Source organism: Tamandua tetradactyla, chromosome 4 (assembly GCF_023851605.1).
Source record: "Tamandua tetradactyla isolate mTamTet1 chromosome 4, mTamTet1.pri, whole genome shotgun sequence".
NCBI classification, from domain to species: domain Eukaryota; kingdom Metazoa; phylum Chordata; class Mammalia; order Pilosa; family Myrmecophagidae; genus Tamandua; species Tamandua tetradactyla.
In genome coordinates this window covers 108,536,887-108,557,826 of record NC_135330.1, presented here as the reverse complement: position 1 = coordinate 108,557,826, position 20,940 = coordinate 108,536,887, and the positions used below count along the sequence as shown (strand labels likewise).

General features: G+C 35.5%; 1 protein-coding gene across 2 annotated transcripts in view; it reads left to right on the top strand.

Annotated features, from left to right (window-relative positions):
- Positions 1-20,940, top strand: part of SETDB2 (SET domain bifurcated histone lysine methyltransferase 2) — a 95,931-nt gene that overhangs the window by 2,129 nt on the left and 72,862 nt on the right. For both annotated transcript variants that reach the window (XM_077158188.1, XM_077158187.1), the window contains exons 3-5: positions 7,251-7,599; positions 13,811-13,936; positions 20,016-20,081. In XM_077158188.1, coding sequence (XP_077014303.1) covers positions 7,584-7,599; positions 13,811-13,936; positions 20,016-20,081 — 208 coding nt within the window. In that variant the 5' untranslated portion in view covers positions 7,251-7,583. The remainder of the gene's footprint in view (positions 1-7,250; positions 7,600-13,810; positions 13,937-20,015; positions 20,082-20,940) is intronic.

The following is a 20,940-nucleotide window of genomic DNA, read 5'->3' as shown; positions in this document are numbered from 1 at the left end:
AGCACTGTAGGTGGAAGTATAAATTCCTAGAACCTTTTCTGGAAGGCAAAAAAAGAAAAATAGTGTGCTCCAGAAGGCTTTATAATGGACCATCTCCTTTTGAAAAGCATATATCCAATTTTAAAATTAAGTACGCTTTTATATTCTTTTCACTAAATTAAAATTTTGTAGATTAAATACAATCCGCAATCCTTCAACCCTCCCCTTCTTCCACCCCCCCACACACATAAGACTGAGGAGAGCCTTCAAGTCCTTTTTTATATTTACATATTTTCTGTAGGTGCATGTATGTATTTGTCATTTTTTTAATGAAAATGGTGTCAGACTGTATCATTCCGTAACTTGATTTCTTCATTTGATAATATTTTTACAATTTATTCACATTAGATCTGGTTCATTTCTTTTACATGCTCCGTGGTGTTTCATGGCACTTTTTTTTAATTAAAAAAATATGTTTATTTGATCAATATTCTACAGCAGTTTAGAAAGTCAGTTCTATATATAAAATACAAAGTGAAGTTGTAGCTATAATTTTACTTTGCTATTACTACCATGCTGATGTCCTCTCTTTAGAAGTAATTCTTGCTTCCATGAATTTCCTAAAAAAAATTTTTAACTTTTAAAATCGTATAATATAACATATATACAAAACAAAGGAAGAAAAAAAGCAATAGTTTTCAAAACACTCTTCAACAAGTAGTTACCGTGGCACATTTTATTTGCCATTTTCCTCTTGATGGATTTTAGGTTGTTTGCAGTCTTTCACCTTACAAACAATATTGCAGGAACAATCCTTGGACATTTTTTCTGTCCACTGTGCTATTTTCTCAAGGATATATGCATCTTTGAGATGTGGAATTGCTTGGTTTTGAGTTCCAATCATTAATAGTTTTAATAGATAATGCCAAATTTGCCTTCAAAATAGCTCTACTAAATTTTACCTTGGACCAGTAATTTAAGCTCAGTTTCCTTATGGTCTAACCAACACTAGATATTATCTTAATTTTTGCCCATCTTTGGATAAAAACAATATTCATTTCTAATTTTCATTCTGATTACTAGGGAGGTTTGAGCATCTATTCATATGCTATCATTTATATGGGTTTTTGTATTTTCCTTAAAATTTTTTTCCTGTTTTTCTCTTGGGTCATCTTTTTCTTAAAGATTTACAGAGTTCTTTGTGTGTCTTGAGACATTTTTTCCTATCTCTTCTTCTCCTATGGCTATGTTCCTTTTTTGTGTGTGTGTTTTTGTTTTTGTTTTTAAATTCTATATTCTTTTTTTTTAACTTTTTTATTAATTAAAAAATTAACAAACAAAACATTTAGAAATCATTCCATTCTACATGTATAATCAATAATTCTTAATATCATCACATATTTGCATATTCATCATTTCTCAGTACATTTGCATCGATTTAGAAAAAGAAATAAAAAGACAACAGAAAAAGAAATAAAATGATAATAGAGAAAAAAAAAACTATATGTACCATACCCCTTACCCCTTGCTTTCATTTACCACTATTTCAAACTGAATTTATTTTAACATTTGTTCCCCCTATTATTTATTTTTATTCCATATGTTCTACTCTTCTGTTGATATAGTAGCTGAAAGGAGCATCAGACATAAGGTTTTCACATTCACAGGGTCTCATTGTGAAAGCTATATCATTGTTCAGTCATCATCAAGAAACATGGCTACTGGAACACAGCTCTACATTTTCAGGCAGTTCCCTCCAGCCTCTCCACTACATCTTGAACAACAAGGTGATATCTACTTAATGCAATAACCTCCAGGATAACCTCTCGACTCTGTTCAGAATCTCTCAGCCATTGACACTTTGCCTCATTTTACTCTTCCCCCTTTGGTCGAGAAGGTTCTCTCAGTCTCTTGATGTTAATTCTCAGCTCATTCTAGGGTTTTTCTCAGTCCTTTGATGCTGAGTCTCAGCTCATTCCAGGATCTTTGTCCCACATTGCCAGGAAGGTCCACACACACCCCTGGGAGTCATGTCCCACGCAGAGAAGGGGAGGGTGGTGAGACTGCTCATCATATTGGCTGGACAGAGAGGCCACATCTGAGCAACAAAAGAGGCTCTCTTGGGGGTGACTCTTAGGCCTAAATTTTAAGTAGACTTGACCTATCTTTTGTGGGGTTAAGTTTCATGTGAACAAACCCCAAGACTGGGGGCTCAGCCTATAGGCTATGTTCCTTTTTATTGCTATTGTTAAAATATTTTTGCAAATATTTTTTCCCAACATGTTGCTTGGCTTTTAACTTTATTTTATTTTTCTTAGTTTTTGTTTGTACTCCCAATAGATTTTCTCTTTTTACCAAACTTTAGTCCTTCATTTCTCATATTTCATTGTGTTTCTCCAGGACCTTGGGAACAGTTTTGAATAAGAGCAGTGATGCATGTGTCCTCCTTCCTTTCCTGACTTTAGAAAAACTCTTCTAGTGTTTCATCATTGAGAATGACGTTTACTGCTAGATTTTGGTAGTCTTTATCCAGATTAAGGAATTCTCTTTTATTCCTAGTTTCTAAGGGTCCTTCTCTACCCCTTCCCTACTGCCCCCAACAAGTTGTTGACTTCTATTGAATTGTTTTGTTTTTCTGAATCTATTAAGAGTCTCAGTTTTTCCCTGTTAGTGTAGGTAATTACGAAAAGTTTGCAATATTAAACTGTTTGGGCATTCCTAGGATAAAGTCTGCTGCTGGAGCCGATTTGCTATTATTCATTTCGTTTTTGGCCTTGGGCTTTTTTTCTTCTGTATCAAAATGATACTAATCTTATAAGAACACTTGAGTAGATTCATATTTTTCCTGCTCTGGAATACTTTGTATATGTATAAAAGACGTTATCCGTGCCTTCAAAGTTTTGTAGAATTTGTCTTTAAAATTGTTTGTACGTGGTATTTGGGGAGTGAGAGGTGGAGTTGTGTGGCATGCAGTACTGATGAGCTTTAACTGTTGTAATTTCTTTTTATATTTATTGATTTACTTGGGATTTTTTTCTTCTTGAGCCTATTTGATAACTATATATTCCTAGAAAATTGCTCATCTGTGCTTTCAAATTTATTAGTATGAAGTTCTTCAGTTTAAACATTTAAGTGTTTAAAATTCTCTCCAGCTATGATTTTTTGTTACTTTTATTGGTTTTGCTGCTCTTTTTCCATCTTCTCTAAGTGAAAATGTAAGTTAATAATTTAAATTTTCACATTTTCTGAAGAAATTTAATTTAAGGCTGAACTATTTCTGTCCTTGCTATTTAGCAGAATTCTTCAAGTTTTGATATGTTTCAGCTACTCATGTCTAAGTATTTTTAAATTTCCACCTTGATTTCCTCTGTAACCCATATACTATTTGAAAACTTGTTTTTAAAATTTCCGTAGGTAATAGGAGGGTTAGTCACCATTAATGTTGTTAATTTTTATTTCACTACATTTTGGTCCATGTGATCTATATGCATCATTCTTTTGAATTTAAGAATTCCTTTTAGGTCTAGAACAGTCAATTTTTTGTAAATTTCATATTTGTTTACAAAAAAAGTGTTTTCTATTGAGTATGAGTTTTGTACATCTAAGTCAAGCATTTAATGTATCTATCATTAAGTCCTTTATATCCTGATTTTTTGCCTATTTTATTGCTGAAAAATTTTTGAATTTGGGCATATTCCTTGTAGTTCTAAGTTTTGCCTTATATATTTCAGAGTGATGTTGTTTGTACATAGAAGTTCATGGATATTAGATCTTTGTGGTGAATTGTTCTATCTGCATTAAATATTTGTCTCTTTCATTGGCTATCATATTAAAGAAACTGTTTTGTTTGATATGAGTGTTAATGTGTCAGCTTTCTTCTATCTGTTGGTATATCTCTTTTCACACCCCTTCATTCTCAACCTCTCTGTGATGCTTAGTGTGATTTAGGTGTGTCTCAGATAAAAAAATCATAGGTTTTGTGTAAAAAAAAATAATAATCATAGGTTCTGTCTATAATCCGATCTGAGAGTCTGTTCCTTAATAGGTAAGGTTAGCACATTCACCTTTGTTGTGATTATTGACATGCTTGGCATTATTTTTGTCACCTTATATGCTGTGCTTTTGTATCTTTTATAACTTACTTTTCCAATTCCATGCTCTCCTCTCCAGGAAAAACCCAAATCGCCCATGGTGATATCTTCTAGCATTTTTGTTTCATTCTATTATTAAACCCCATTTTAATCCCTATTTAGTATTAATATGCTTTATTGATTTATTGACCTTTGCTTCTGGTGCCTTCTTCTAGGTTTATTATTCTTCATAAAGTATTATTTACTTTAGAGAGTCTCTGAGTGGTATACCATTTGTGTCTGTAAAAGTTATTTCTTTCAATCTCACTATTGAAAGGTTGGCTGAATTCTGGGTCCAGACTTACTTCTTCACACTTTGTACCTGACATTTCTGATGAGAGGTCAAATTACCAGTCTGACACACATTCCTTCATAGATAATCTAGATTTTCTCTCTGGAAGCTTCTAAGACTGTTTTTATCCTTAAATATTCTGAAGTTTATCCACAGTTTGTCTAGGGGTATGTATTATGAATTTTATCCTGCTTGGCACTCAGTAGGCTCTTTAGTCTGAGGGCTTATGTGTTTTACAGTTCTGAGAAATTCTTGGTCATCTTTATCTCTTTCCCACTCTATTTTCTCCTTTATTTTGTTATTTCTTTGCCCTATGTTCTGGATGAATTTCTCACCTCAGTCTTCCAGCTCACTAATTGGCTAGCTCTTCAGGTGAGTCCATTCCCTTATTCAGTCATCTGTTTATTTCAACAACTGTATTTGTATGTCTGAGATATCCAGTTGGTTGTTTTTTCAGAATTGTATGTTATTTCATGTTAAGGTGTCCTTGTTTAGCTTTTTGAGGATATTAAACACAAAAACAGTTGTTTTAAAGTTACTTTTAGGATGCTCTGGTGATTCTCTGGATCTTCAGTTTGGTGAACTTGTTACATGTCTTTCTTGGCATTGCCTTTCTCAGGTGTTTGGTGACTCTCAGCCATGCAGCCTTCTTCTCTGAGCAGGCTCTCCATCTGTGTACTGTGTCGTGATGGTAGTGGCAGTGGCAGTTTACCTCTGCGGCTTCCCATCTGTTTCCTTTCCCCAGAGAGGCCTCACAGAATTGGCCTGTAGAGAGTTTCCTTTTTTGTTTTCAGTATGTTTATATCTTTTTATTTTCTTAAAGATCTAGCATTTCTATGTTGGCATGGAAATGAGAGAATAAATGATTCACCATATGCTTGACTAACATCTTGAGACTGAAAATTGTGGGCCCTTTTGACCTATTAGTTCCATTTCTATATGGATATCCTAAGGAAATAATCGTAGCTATGTATAACACATGTTTTTCCCCAGCATTATTTATAAAACTGAAAAGAAAAAACGCCTAAATGCCCAGTGTAGGAGTTTATTTATACTACTAATTAATAGTTTATAAATTTTTTTTTTTGCATGGGCAGGCACCAGGCAGGAATCGAACCTGGGTCTCCAACATGGCAGATGAGAATTCTGCCACTGAATTCAGCCATAATCGCACCACCCTATAGAATTTTATTATTAAAATTCTTTAGTGTAAAAATTTATATTTTGACTAGAATATTTCCTAATACAAGTTATGTAGACAGCTTAATTGAACAGCATGAGTACATGGAACCTTGAGTAGGACATGATTTGAGCAGTGAATAAAAAAGTATTTGCAAAGTCCCCTTCGGGGAATGGTGAGAAAGGGGGGATATTCAACTTCCCCAAGTTGAATTCTTGATGTTCTCACTAGCAGTGTGGACAACCAAAGCTGAGCCCCCAATCTTGGGGGGATTGTTCATATGAAACTTAACCCCACAAAGGATAGATCAAGCGTACTTAAAACTAGGCCTAAGAGTCACCCCCAAGAGAACCTCTTTTCTTGCTCAGATGTGGCCTCTCTCTCCAGCCAACACAACAAGCAAACTCACCACCCTCCCCCTGTCTACGTGGTACATGACTCCCAGGGGTATGGACCTTCCTGGCAACATGGGACAGAAATCTTAGAGTGAGCTGAGACTCAGCATCAAGGGATTGAGAAAGCCTTCTCGACCAAAAGGGATAAGAGTGAAATGAGACAAAAGAAAGTGTCAATGGCTGAGAGATTCCAAACACAGTCGAGAGGTTATCCTGCAGGTTATTCTTACGCAATAAATAGATATCACCTTGTTAGTCAAGATGTAATGGAAAGGCTGGAGGGAACTGCCTGCAAATGTAGAGCTGTGTTCCAATAGCCATGTTTCTTGAAGATGATTATATAATAATAATCACTTTCACAATGTGACTGAGTGATTGTGAAAACCTTGTGTCTGATGCTCCTTATATCTGCCTTATCAACAGACGAGTAAACATATGGAATAAAAATAAATGATGGGAACAAATGTTAAAATAAATTTATATTGAAATGCTAGTGATCAGTGAAGGGGAGGGGTAAGGGTTTTGGTATGTATGAATTTTTAGCTGTTGTCTTTTTCTGAACAGATGTAAATGTTCTAAGAAATGATCATGGTGCAACTATGTGATGATATTGTGAATTATTGATTATATATGTAGAATGGAACCATCAAAAGTTAAAAATGTTTGCATTTGGTGTTTTTTGGTATTTTAAAAAAATTTTAAAAATTCTTTAGTATATCTTAATATATGGATTATTGGCCATAAAAGATACATTATGCAGCCACTTAAAAATTATGTTATAATAACAAGGAAGAAACTACAGTATCTATTCAGTGAAAGATTATAAAATATTATACCTACTAAAATACAAATTGTGTTCTAAAATTGTATGCTGAAAGAAGAATAATTACTAGTATTTATTGAGTGCTTACTGTGTGCTATACATTAATCTAAGTTATTGTCTTAGCTGCACAAGAGCTCTATTAGGTAGTTAATATTTGTTATCCCCATTTTAAAAGTTTTTAATAAAGTGTTTATAAGATGGGGATAGTTTGTTAAAAAATGTTATCTAAATGGTAACACATGTTAAATATGGATGATAGGATTATGGGTGAGTACGAACTGTTTCTCCTTGATAATTTACTGAATTTTGATGTTTTACAAATTTTCTCCAGTTAATATGTATTTGTTTTGTAATGGTTCATGCTATTTTAAGATATAGAGTTGTTATAACAATTTTCTTATATACCTTATTCTTTACAAATGTACACTATTCTTTATTGTTTTCCTTATAGAATGTTTCATGCATTTATGGACCAAAAGTTGGAGTTGTTTTTTACTTTAAAAAGATGTCAGTGATCTGATGCAACAATGAATATTCACTTGAAGAAGATGCATGAACTCTTGGTCATTTCTGAAAATTTCTTCAACCACAGTTTCCATTTGAAAATTCAAGTATCAGAAAATATTGAGTTTAGGGTTGTATAAATGATGTATTTTGTATGAGGACTTCAACTTCTATAGAGACTACAGTTGGATTCTAGTTACATTCTCCAGTCAAAGTGATTCATGCGGTTCAGTCTTTTGATGATTTTGAAGAACTTTACATTTATAAACAACACCAAAAAATGGGAGAAAAAAATGGTATGTTGAAGAACGCGTTATTAAACTTTTTATTTAAAAGTGTGTAGAATTATTGTAACTGAATTGTAGAATTTTCAATATTTTTCATTCAAAGTGGCTTTTCTGAATTAGAGGGAATTAAGGGTTTATTTGACATAGCCACCAAGTCTATCTTTATAATTGTGTATCAGTACTCTTTAGTTAGTTCTTAAATGTACATTTTATTTTATTTATTTATTTTTGGTTGGGCAAGCACCAGGAATCGAACCCAGGTCTCCAGCATGGCAGGCAAGAATTCTGTCTGCTGAGCCACCATGGCCTGCCTTTTTTTTTTTTTAATGTACATTTTTAAAATAGGTTTTTTAAGAAAGTACACAGAGTTCCTACATACCCCCTTCCAGTTTCCCGTATGATTAACATCTTACATTAGTATGGTTTATTTGTTAGAATGAATGAACCAAATATTGACATATTCTTAACTAAAATCTGTAATTCAATCAGACTTTCTTATTTTTTACCAAATGTCTTTTTCTGTTCCAGAATCCCATGTAGTAGGATGCCACCTTAGATTTGTCATTTCTCCTTAGGCACCTCTCAGCTGTGACAGTTTCACAGACCTTCCTTATTTTTGGCAACCTTGACAGCTTTAAGTGTTAACTGGTTGTTGTTGCTAAAGCTGCTAAAATATATAGATACCATAAAATTGGTTGGCTTTTACACTGGAAATGTCTTAACTTATAAGCTTGCAGTTCTGAGGCCTTGAAAATGTCCAGATTAAGGCATCAATAGGCAATGCTTTATCTTCTGTCAGGTGGCAAGGCATATGGTGATGTCTGCTGGCCTCTACCTTCTCTTCTGGACTTTGTTGCTTTCAGTTTCTTGCTTCAGTGGCTTCCTCTTTGTTTCCGTGGCTTTCTCAGCTTCCATGCTTTTTTTTTTTTTTTTTTGCTTCTCTGAATTTCATCCTCTTATAAAGGACTCCAGTAAGAGGGTTAAGACCCACTGGGGCATGCCTTAACAGACATAAACTAGTCAAAAGTTCCCACCCACAAATGGATCAGCTTTAAGAACATGATCTTCTGGGGTACATAGAGGTTTAAACCATCACATTGGTCAAGTATTTTATAGTATACCCTCTGTTGGAATTTATATGATGTTTTTCTCATGGTTAGACTAGGGTTATGAGTTTTGATAAGATCACAGAGGTAAAGTGCCATTTCCAATCACATCTCTCCAGGATACATGATATCAACATGATTTACCACTGTTGAAATTGATCACCTGGCTAACATAGTGTTGCCAGGTTTCTTTTTTCCTCCCTTTCTATACTGTACTCTGGAAGGATTTCACCATGCACAGCCCACACTTAAGGAGTGGGGATTTATGCATCCCCTCCTTGCATGAGGAATAACTATATGAATTATTTGGAATTCTTCTGTAAAGGAGATTTGTCTCTACTACATTTGTTTATTTATTTATTTATTTATATCAGCATGGACTCATGGATATTTATTTATGCTTTGAGTTATAATCCAGTAGAACTTTATTTTCTTGCTCAGATTGTTCAAGCTTTGGCCATTGGAAGTCTCTTTCAGTTGCCTCCTTGTGTCTGTTTGACAAACCCATCAATTTAGGGTATTTGTGTTTGTTTGTTTTAGCTCTTATTTTCTGGCACTATAAAATGTTCCAGGATCATCTGAACAAGTGCTACAGTCCTACAACCAGTCATTTCTTTAATGAAGCCTGGTTCCTTTAATTGGAGTATAGTGATAGAAACAAAGAACTACTTATTACTACAGAGGTGTTGTTGCTTTTAGGCTCTCAGCTGACAGAGCAAGGAAATATATGTGTGCATACTAATCTGTATATATATAACGTATCTATTTCTACATGTAACCATCTAAGCCTATATTAAGCTAAACATGAGTGCATTGGTATTTTCAACTCTATCCATTGCTACATGGATCATTTTTAGCCTGTGATCCTTGCTTTTATGTAAAATCCAATGCAGTGAGAAGCCTGCCTCCCACCGTCCTTCATCGAAATATGTATTTGTTCAATTCTGATATGCTTGTACAGCAATATCAAAATTGTTAACCCATACATCCATGGAAAACAACTCTTATCAGCTGGAGTACAGTACTTATGGGTAGTTCCTTTTGCCTTTAGTCTTACAGACTCCACTTATTTCCGAAGGTCAGCCATACCTTTTCCTCCCAACCAATCAATTAGATTGTTTTCTTATGTTTGTAATACCTTTGGATTTGTTGGTCATTGTCTGCATTCCTTACTGTGATCCCCAAACCTTATGAATTATTTTTTTTAGTTGTATACATTAAGGTTCACTCTTTGTGATTTAAAGCCTTATGGGTTTTGGTAAAAATTGTAGTATTTTTCTTTAATAGTACTCCAGAATTCAACAAGTGGCTGTTTCTTATAGATTATCTACAATGTGGAATTTGACCCATATCAATGAACTTGTTTCACTCTGTTACATTAAAATCCATTGGTCTGTCTTATATTTTGAATGACCTTTTACCTCTGTATGATTTTATAACACTGTGCAGTGGTCCTTGGAAAATCTTGGTTCATTGAATCATACAGATCGTGACAGATACAAAATCTCTGAAATTCTCATTTTTACTTGGAAGCTTGAATTTCATCATTTGCAACAAATACTGTCAGTTTTGTCTTTCAAGTGATAGGTTCATACATTTTGTTCATTTTTGAGAATATGTGTGCCAGATACCCAAGTTGGCAAACCATCATTTGTCTGTGTTTCCTTCAGGTAAAAGTGGTTTTCCATGAATAAAATAAAAGTGGCTAGTTTAGCTTGCGGCTCACAATCCTTGAGGCAGCCATTGTACTTTAGTAATCATTTTTGTTGCTTCATCAAGGACATGCTCAAGTGAAATTGGTGGTGAAAAATACAGTGACTTGCTGGTAGTTTGGTGCCACTGCTTTGATTCATGCTAAGATACCAATAATTTTATTCTCCAATAGTTTTGCTACTGGTGAATTCATCAGTTCAAATGTCAGTACAGTGAAAAAGGCAAATTCTTAATATTTTTATGAAAATGGTTTGGCAATCACAGATTCCCTGAAAGGGTTTGGGGACCCTTAAATGTTCATAGGCCACATTTTGCTGATCGTGAACTCAAAGATACCTTAGAATTATTTTAGATGAATGATCTGAAGCTCCTCAAGGGAAATACATATACAAACATGCACATGCACACACACAGTCTGAGGTCATTATCAATGTATTTGGTAAATATTCCCTGATGTCTAGTAAATGAAATCAGATCAGTGTTATTTATGAGCATTGCCTATATTCAAAGACTGTCTATTGCAAGTGAGATTGGGAGATGCATAGTGTAACTGTATCATTTAATTGGCTTCCTTATTTACAAAGCACTATACTTTGTGCTTCATGGCTATGTTCTTGTAATAAAGAGTCATATTTGCCTAAGTAAGAGTAAGTTTGGACAATCAGTACAGTTCTCAGATGGTATTCTTCAATTCTGGAGACAAGTAACAGCAGCTATAATTTATCTTATAAATATTTTCTATAGAAATATTAATAGTTTTCTATTGTAGAACTAAACATGCATACAGTACACAAGAAGAAAAGATCTGAGCAAGAAAATAAAATTGTTTATATGGTAGATACCATCTATACAATGTACAGTTGAAGTGAAAGTTGCATGTTTCTTATGATACTCATTTAGCTTCTTTGTTCACAAAAGTTATTAACTAGATCTATTTTGGTTTTCTGAAAGGAGGATTACCTCTTTTCTTAGTAATATTATTGTGGCTAAAGGGTTCCATAGCAAGAAGGTAAGGAAAAATCAGGGAGAAGAGATGAGGAGCAAGTGCCATTTTAATATGAAAATTAAACCAAGCAAGAGTTATTATCTGAGATAATAAGACTGGCATAAGGGACAGTGTATTTTAATGCTACCAAAAGCTATTTCTGTATACATTCAAAATCTTTCCTGTCTAAATGTCCATCTCAAATAAAGATACATCTCTGATATGGAGTGTTGACTCATGTCCCGTGAAAGGAAAGATGGTAACAGTGATCAATGAAGTGTTTTGAAAAATGGTTTTGCCTGACTTTTGTTATTTACCTATTAGTGAAAAACATAATGATTTTGAGAACACTGAGAAAGCCCTGCTTCATAAATTATTTTCCCCACTAAGCTGAATGATCCCTAAAATTCCACAGAGATTAATTCCTTTCACCTAAGACTATTTCCTGTTAAATGACATATAGAAATGTTTTGCTAATTGCTGTGTGTTACTTGTCCTATGTGAATTAATCTGACTGTTATTCCCATTTACAGAGATGGTTACACAGTAAGTGGCAGTGCTGGGATTAAAATCAGAGTACAACTAAACTCCAAAGTCCAGACTGTTAATCACTACTCCTGTACTTTCTTTGATTCCCAAGATCCTCCCCTCCTGGTTTTTCCTTTCACCTGTTTGTTCTTTCTCAGCTTCCATGGTTTTTTTTCTTTTTGTGCTCATCCCTTACATATTGGTATTCTACAGAAGACCCTCTCATTCTAAACATTCTGCCTAAAAAATCATGTCTACTCTGTAGCTCTGATAAGCACTTGTGCTATTGACTCCAAAATTTGTATCTCTGGACCTGTTCTCTCTTTGGAGCCTTTGTATCTAGTTTGTTCATTGAGCTTTTACGTACTTGAATTTTACACCTGTCCCGCTACCATTATTCCCTCTTTCAGTAAATAACATTTCTATCCGTATGGTTGCCTGAGTCTGAAACTTGGAAATCATTCTTGGCTCTCTTCATCCACTGTCACCTCAGTGAGCTTTCTGTGAAACATCATGAAATACTTAAACCTTTCAAGTGGTACTCTATAGCCTTCACTATAAAAATAAAGTTGCTCAAACTAACACACAGGTCCTATGTGTACCAGCCCCACCAATGCCTCTTAAGCACCATTTCTCATCTCTTTTTCTTTTCATACCTCATTTGTTTCAAATATTGAAATCTTGTCTCAGCTGTGCTATAGGGAATTAGAAATAAGCTTAGGCCTGTATAGTAGGCCGTGGACCTGCATTAACAGGAAAACAGCACCCCTCCTGGGGCCATTTTGGTGGCAGCAGTTATAATTAGCCAGAGATCCTCTTTGGTTAAGAGAACTTTCCCAGTAGAATTGGAAACTCTGAAGACTAGGCCTTTGTCCTTAGGAAGATTTTTTGCTTGGTTGTCAAACTTGGAGGTACTAGATTTAGTTTATATTAAGAAGAATAGATTCCTGGAAACTAATTCCCTCCCTCCCCCAAACCTGGACGCTTCTTAAGAGACCTTTCTAAAATGCAGTTATCATGCCTCTCTTTTGCTTAAGTCCCTATTTCATGTTTTATAAATAATTTTACATGTGAATTTTAACATTTTATAAATTGTGCTTAAAATTTTAGGTATTTTTATGACTTTGAACATGGTGAGTATAAGATTTGGCTTTTGCCCATTTGTTGTTTTTTTCTTGGGGGGGGGGGTTGTTGGGAGTTGTGTGTGGGCCATGAATCAATCCAAGTCTCCCTCATGGCAGGCAAGAATTCTCCCACTGAACTACCCATGCCCATTTGTTTTAATTACTTTTCTAATATTTCTGTTTTCCAGTCTGAGAGGATTATTTCTTGGAAAATTTTGATTAAGGTGTTAGCTTGCTGGAATGTTGGCTCATCTCTATAACTTGATCTGTAAAAACTTTAAACATTATTTTGTGTGTGTAAATTATTAAAAAGTATACCTAAAAGACTTATTACAAGGTAATATTGTTGGACATTTAATTATTTCAACACTGTTAAGATGTTTCATTCTGAAGCCGTCCACTCCTATACTCAGTGGAAGTTATATCCCTGAAACTTTAAAAATGCTGGTATAGTTATATGTATGCCCCACTATCACCCTAGAATGAAACCATGCCTTCTGTTTTCCAGTCGAGACTCAATGTCACAGACATTTTCAATATATTTTTTGAATAAGCAGAAATAAGTGAGATACTTAGATCATAGTCTTTATTTCTAGTTCTTTGAAAACAAACAGGACCAACATTTTTTTCCTCAAGGAGAGTGATAGACCAATTGAATCTTGATTTTGTTTAGAAGCCAAGTAGATTTTATGTAACATGTACCTTAGGGAAATTACAGTGTGTTTTTATTAAGCTCTTGGGATATTCATTTATTTTTATTTTAGGTGATGCAAAAACGTTCTGGATGGAGCTGGAAGATGATGGGAAAGTAGATATCATATTTGAACAAGTGCAAAATGTGCTACAGTCCCTGAAACAAAAGATCAAAGATGGGTCTGCCACAAACAAAGGTATGAAGCAGTAAAAGCTCTGAATACATTTAAGGTCAAGCATTGCCTCCTGGCAGCACAGTTTAATCATCTGTTTTAAAAGACAAAACATTTCATTTATATTCTAAGGACCTGATATCAGCTCTGTTTGCTGATAAATAAAAGTTATTTGCATCTATAAAAACTTGCTTTTAATGTATCATGCACATTTTGTAAAAGTAAAGAGTAAAGGTCCTTTGTGATTCCCAGTGCTGCAGCCTGAGGCCAGCAATGCCATGGGCACCGCAACCCCACTGCTGCCTGGCCCCTGTTTGGTAGGGACTGTCTCCTGCCCCATGTTTCGGGCCCCACCATGGGAAGAAAGGCAGGTTGGCTGCTTCAGAACTTGGTATTTTGCCGCCTCTTCTTATGGGTTATTTTTATTTCTTTATTTCCTTTTTTGACAGGAAAAAAAAAATGAGGTGAGCTAAGCCTCCATTTGATTACTTCATAGAAAGTCACAGAATTCAGCAATGGCATGGTGAGAGAGGCAAAGGCCAAGGAGGTGAGGGAGAGTCCCAAAAACTAAAAAACAAACCCCTCTTTCCCCCAAACCCCCCAATTAAAGCCCCAGACAGTTTGTAAAGCTGGGCATCGAATTGGTCGTAATAAACAATGTTTATGTTTTTAAAGCCCTAACTGAAAACTTTCAGCAGTGCCTGAGAACTTGAATTGGAAACATTGGAAAAGATTTTTCCCTTATTTCGAAGTCTCCCCACCCCCCCTCCACCTCCCCTTCACATAAGCATCTGAGTGTTTTTTAATAAAGAGGACATGGAATGTGACAGCAGTTGTTTCTTTGAAATGTCCTTGCTTCCAGAATTTGCCCCCGTTGGGGTAACGGAGCCCTGGGTAATCAGGGGAAGGGCACAGAAGGGAGAGGATAAGGTGCTAGAAAGGGGCATGTGTGGAAAGAGGGTGCTAGTTGGGAAAGGTTAAATGGTCACAAACTGTTTGCAAAATATTAACAATTAAGCAAGCATCTCGCAGGTTGATTATGGTAGGTCTCATGGACCTCAGCAACCCTGAGGAGGTGAGATTTTCACAAACCACCATTGCAGAATTTTTCCAGTGATATAAGGCAGAAATCAATGTTTTTCCTTTAATACGGCAATTAACCTTATAGGCAAAGCAAAACTTCCATCAGTGACCTAATACATTTTATTTTCCATTTGCCAATTACATGATTGCTCTGTGAATTTAAAGGAAATCAGTGTCCTATGAGGTGGTTCAAAACATTAAAAAATAGGGTGTTTTCTTCCTGTCACCAGGTATTGGAGAGAATTACGATGCCAGCGCAGGGTTGCTTGTGAATTTGGGTACTTGTAACCAAGTCACTCTGAGAATCAAAGGTTGAGGAAAAATGGGAAACACTTGAGAGTTGAGTGAGAAAAAAAAAAAGGAAAGTGTTTGCCTCTTTTAAAAACAATAAATGCTATACTTTCCATTCCCCCCACCCCCATTTAATCCTTTTATTATTATTTTTAAGAAGGAGGAAACGATGTAAAGCCTTCTAAATCTAAAAACCCAGGCTTCACTGGTAACTTCTGTAAAACCGCTATCATGAAACAGATAATTGAAAGAATAATTTGAAGATCTAAAAGTAAGAATCAGTTCTTGAGTTATCTGTATTTCTCTAACGATTGAAGAGTCAGTTATAGCAAGCTGCCTTGGCCTCTGAGGAAAAATGGAGCAGAAGAGACTGATGAAGGGAGAAGCAGCTTATTCTTTTCTTTGCCCCCTTTGTCTGCCCTCTGACCCTCCCTTTCATTCATTCAGCAAACATGTGATAAGTGCCTCTGTCAGGGCACCTGGCCCCAAGGGTTGACTTCAGTAGTTCTGAAGATATTAAGTATAACCAAACTTGGTCATGTTCGGAAAGCATTTGTGCGTCTGAAATTTAAAACAAAACAAAACTCGCATCTCAACTGAACAAGTTCTGTTATCCTAAAAATGGAATGAGCCCGCTTACTCCCCACCTAGTACCTCTCTGATCCTGGAAATACAACCTGGCTCAGTTCTGACTAGAATCCAGTCCCAACCCAAGGGCAGAGCAGGTTCTATCCTGTTTGCTCCAGGAACTGCCCTGCCCTTGGGTGCCTCAAGAGCCCATTGACTGTGCTTCTTGGAATGGACTCCAATTTCCAAATAATTGAGTACTGGCCTCCCAGTAGTGATTTCCTCTCCCTGGACTGACTGTGTTCCAAATTCTGCCAATTCCATAATTTTCCCAGTAATACTGAATCTTGGGCTCTTGAATCTTGATTAAATAATACCTTGCTCCTGCCTGTCTTTTGGGGGGCGTAGGGGCACAGGGGGACAGCAGTCACTAGACCAATTATAGATGCCTAGAAAAGAGGAGTTGGGAAACTTTGGTAGACTCCTCCTTGGGGGGAGACAGACCTGGAGTCTTCACCCACCTTGTAGGTCAGATGAGTCACCCAATTGACGTCTTCCTTACTGTGGTTACCATCTGAATGCTATTTAAGAGTATAAAAAAATGAATGTTTCATCTACTCTAACCCCTTTCACCTGAGAATACCCAGAGAGATTGGAGTCCTCAGAAGGACCATAGATCATCAAAGTGATCCTATGCTTAAACATGCCTGAAACATACCAATCAAATGAATAAGTATCTTGAAGCAGATAATTAAAAGCATTCAAAATGTGGATCATTGTTGTCAAACATCTCAGAGAAGATGCACCTGAGCTGCAATAAATGTCATTAATATAAGATAAAAGAAATACCATGCCTTGACTTTTACCATAAGTGAACTCTGTTTAATTCAGTGTGCAACTGGCTCTCCAAAATAAAATAAATCCCTGACCTGGCCCTGGAAGCAGCATGTGTGTAGACTAAGAGACACCAAACCCTTGGGAAGGTGTTGAGGACACAGCCTTGCCCAGAAATCTTAGTCTTGAGAGAAGCCAGTGAAGAATTTTAAGCAGGAAAGTGATATGAGTAGATCTATATTTTAATAAGTGCACTCTGGCTGCAACAGGAAGAATGTAATGGGGAGGGTACCCATAAGACCAAAGGCAGCTGCTGCAGAAATCCACATGAAAGGAAAAAGAAATGAATCACTACAGAAGTTATTTAGGGGAGCAAAGGTATTTAGGATTTTAATTCTAAAAAAATTTAGGTGCCTCACTTTTCTGAAGTTAATTTAAATGTCATTTCAAAGTCCATTTTTTTCCAGCTAGATAAACATAAGCCATATTTTACTGTGATACTCTACATACTCAATATATTTATTCTAGGGCTCACATAATTCCCTTCCATCACAGAGAAAAAGTATTTGATATAGAATGAATCGATTATATTCCACATTTGCAACTACCTAGTACTTCTTTTTGTACGCTTAAATATATATATCTGAAGACAAGGTTAGGATAAACTGTCATTCTCATATTGTATACACATTCTCTGATTTAGCTTAGCAACTTCTGGGAGTGAAAATACCCTGACGTTTGATTGTTTAACGGTAGTGGAAGTAGACAGTAGATCAGCCTTTTCAAATTGGCCACAACAGGATCTGCCATCTGCATATCACAGAGAGGGCTGTATTATATTTGCAGAAATGCAATGTTTGTATATTAGTGGTGTATAAGAGGTACACAGTGCATTTGAGAGATGAAAATCACCTTAGTTATTGACTCACACTCACGTACATGGCTATAATGCTAAGTATTTGGATGTCTTTGCAGTTAATTTGTTAATTAGCAGAGTCAAGCTCTACACACAAGAGTCTTGAAATTTCTTTTAATTTGGTTGTTAAATCTTTTTTCCCCGTTTGATAAATGAATACACCTCTTGGATTGTGTGCAATAAATTCAAAGAAATGATTCTTATTTTATGGCTGTAAAACTGTATCTTTTATTCAGTGGTCAAATTGCCAACAACCTCAGTCCTCTATAGTATTTATTGCAGCCTAGAAATGAACAAAAGAAGTCCACTGCACCTGCAAATAATTGTTATAAGCCACATGCTTGGATTCCCACTAGAACCCACATGGCATTATTTTACATCTGATTTGTCATGAGCTTTGCATTCTGAGTTCCTGGTTCACAGCAGGTGAGGGGAAGCATGTTCAGTAAGGAGGTCCACCTCAGATTCAGTGTGTGGCTACCATGATAAGTGTGAAATACAGTCACATCCAGCTGCTGGGCAGTAAAGACAACATAGTGAAGGTTGTCTGTGATTAAAACCTAAGTCTACAAGAAATAGACTTATAAATGGAACTGTCTGTTAATAAGGAAATAAGTACCGCATTTTAGGAAAATATACCTTTAATCCTTTTTAGAATTGGAAAAGAACTTTGAAAGTAACTTAGTCTAACCTTCTCAATTTAAAGAGAAGGGAAGAGATTCGGTAAATAATTTTAAAAAATTATTCAGGGATAACTAGTGTGAATAGCTAGTTGTTTGTTTTTTCCCTTATAGTATCTTTTTTTTTTAATTGAGTAAATTAGAGGTAAATAATTTGTCAGGGCCGTTGAAAAACTGCCAGAACCAAGATCCCAATTCCCAGTTCAGTCATTTTCCCACTACTGACTGAAATGTGCAAATTTATTTTATATTAAAGAACTTTTCCCCCAAATAAATAAATAAAAGGGTAGAGATGGTAACTTGTAAATAATAGCTAATGAATTTATGTCTGTTATCTCAGTCTACCTTTTTTCTTCCCACATCTTTCTCGTCATTCTTTTGTATCTTTGTTTTTGTTGGGGAAAGTGGGAGTTACAGGAATAATGCCTGCTTATTTTACAACATTTGGTATGTACAAAAAAAAGAATTAATTACCCCATTATTCAGGGATAACTGGTATGAATAGCTAGTTGTTTGTTTTTTCCCTTATAGTGTCTTTTTTTTTAATTGAGTAATCTTCAAACACATACATTCTATGCATGTTGTACAATCAGTGACTCATAGTATCATTGCATAGTTGTGGGTTCATTACCATGATCATTTTTTAGAATATCTGCATCACTCCACAAAAAGAAATGAAAAGAAAAAACTCATATATACCATACACCTTAACCCCTCCCCTTCATTGACCACTCGTGTTTCCCCTAGTGTGTTTTTATTTTAATATAAGCATACATGGAACTATGCTTTAGACAACTTGTATTACTAGTCTTTTGAAAGTTGGTAAAAGGAAAACTTTCCTACCATTTAGGATTTCACAGCATTATTGAGTTTCATCCCATTCAGAAAGAAAGAGGTCTGCTGAGGAAGTGGAAAGGGGAAAGGAAGCTTTTATAGAGAGAGCAAACATGGAAACAAATGAGGAAATCTTGTGATTGGCTGTCATTAAGTTTCCGTTTTACTTGGGGGTGGTGGCAGCATCTTACAAAGTGGAGAGCAGATAAGCATTCATTAATATGGTACTGGATGTAAACTATTTTTATCTCCAGTTATGGCTTATCAGCAGTTCTGTGGGTGCTTTCCATTTTATCTGAAAGTTCCTGCAGGTAAATTGTTTTTGTGTTCAAGAACAGCCCTTTTAGGAAAGGGGTCCCCTCCCAGCCAGGCTTAATGCAGGTGACTGTTTTATTTTATTTAACCAAGTAAAACTTGTGTTCTACATAAGCTGTCAGTTCAGTTATCCAGAATTTTACTTTTCCTATTTCTTTTCCTTCAATTCTGGTTGTTTTGAGAATCTAAGACTGTTTTGTGGAAACCTCCTTCAGTATATCAGGAAACATAGTTTTGACACACAACTTACTCCAGAATTAATTCTTAATTTTGAATAATCGTATGACATTAACCTATTAGGTGATTGTCAAAAAATTAGTACTGTTTTTACATCTCATTATGCATGAGTCAGATATATCTAAGTTTAATCCAGTTCTAATATTCCTCATTGAATGACCTTGAATAAGTAGCTTAACTTCTGAGCCTCAGTTTCTTTATCTTTAATGCAGATAATCATAGGAACCTCACAAGGGAGTTGTGGATATTAAAGGAGAAAAAGTGTGTAAATTGCTTAGCCTACACCATGAATAAAGGGTCATGGTAGTTGTTAACTGTTTTTATTATTTTTTTCTTTCCTTAACAGAATACATCCAAGCAATGATTCTGGTGAATGAAGCAATCATTGGTAACAAGTCAACATTGATAAAGGGTATGTACATCTCTAATTATAGCCTAAGGTATTCTCTGGTGTTTTCCTAGCATGAAACAAGTCAGCCTTAATAAATCAGATTAACTAAAGATAATTTAAAATATAAAATACATATTGCTAAGTTATATAACTCACAGTTCCCTCTATTAAATGAAATGTCTGACCCATCCACAAATAGAAAATACATACCCTATAAAGCCTCCTAGGAAAAGAATGAAAAAATATCTCTGTCTTCTCCAAAAAACCTTCTCATATAAGGAAGACAAATAGAATTCTAACACTTCAAACCACTATAAACCCCTGTTTCAATTTGGTAAAGCTGCTGGAATGCAGTATACCAAAAATGCATTGGCTTTTTCAGTGAGAATTTATTAGATTACAAATATGCAGTTCTAAGGCCATGAAAATGTCCAAATTAAGGCATCAAGAGGAATATGCCTTCTCTGAGGAAAGGTTGCTGGCTTCTGGGGTTTCTCTGTCCCACGGGAAGGCACATGGCAACATCTGCTGGTCCTTCTCTCCTGGTTCTGATTTCAGTGGCTATCTCCAAATGTCTCTGGGCATTTCTCTTTCAGCTTCTCTAGAGTTTCATCTTTTATACTCTCATAAAGGACTCCAATAAGGGAATTAAGACCCACCTTGAATGGGCTGGGTCACATCTCCATGGAAACAAACTAATCAAAAGTTCCCACCCACAATAGATCTGCCCCCACAGGGATGAATTAAGGAACATGGTTTTTTATGATATATAACGTCTTCAAACCAGCACAGTTCCTTTTGGGTAAAAGAAAAGAAAGTACTAGGAAGGTCTGTTCTGGATAGTACTAGAAGGTTATTTTATCAGAATCCCCATTTCATA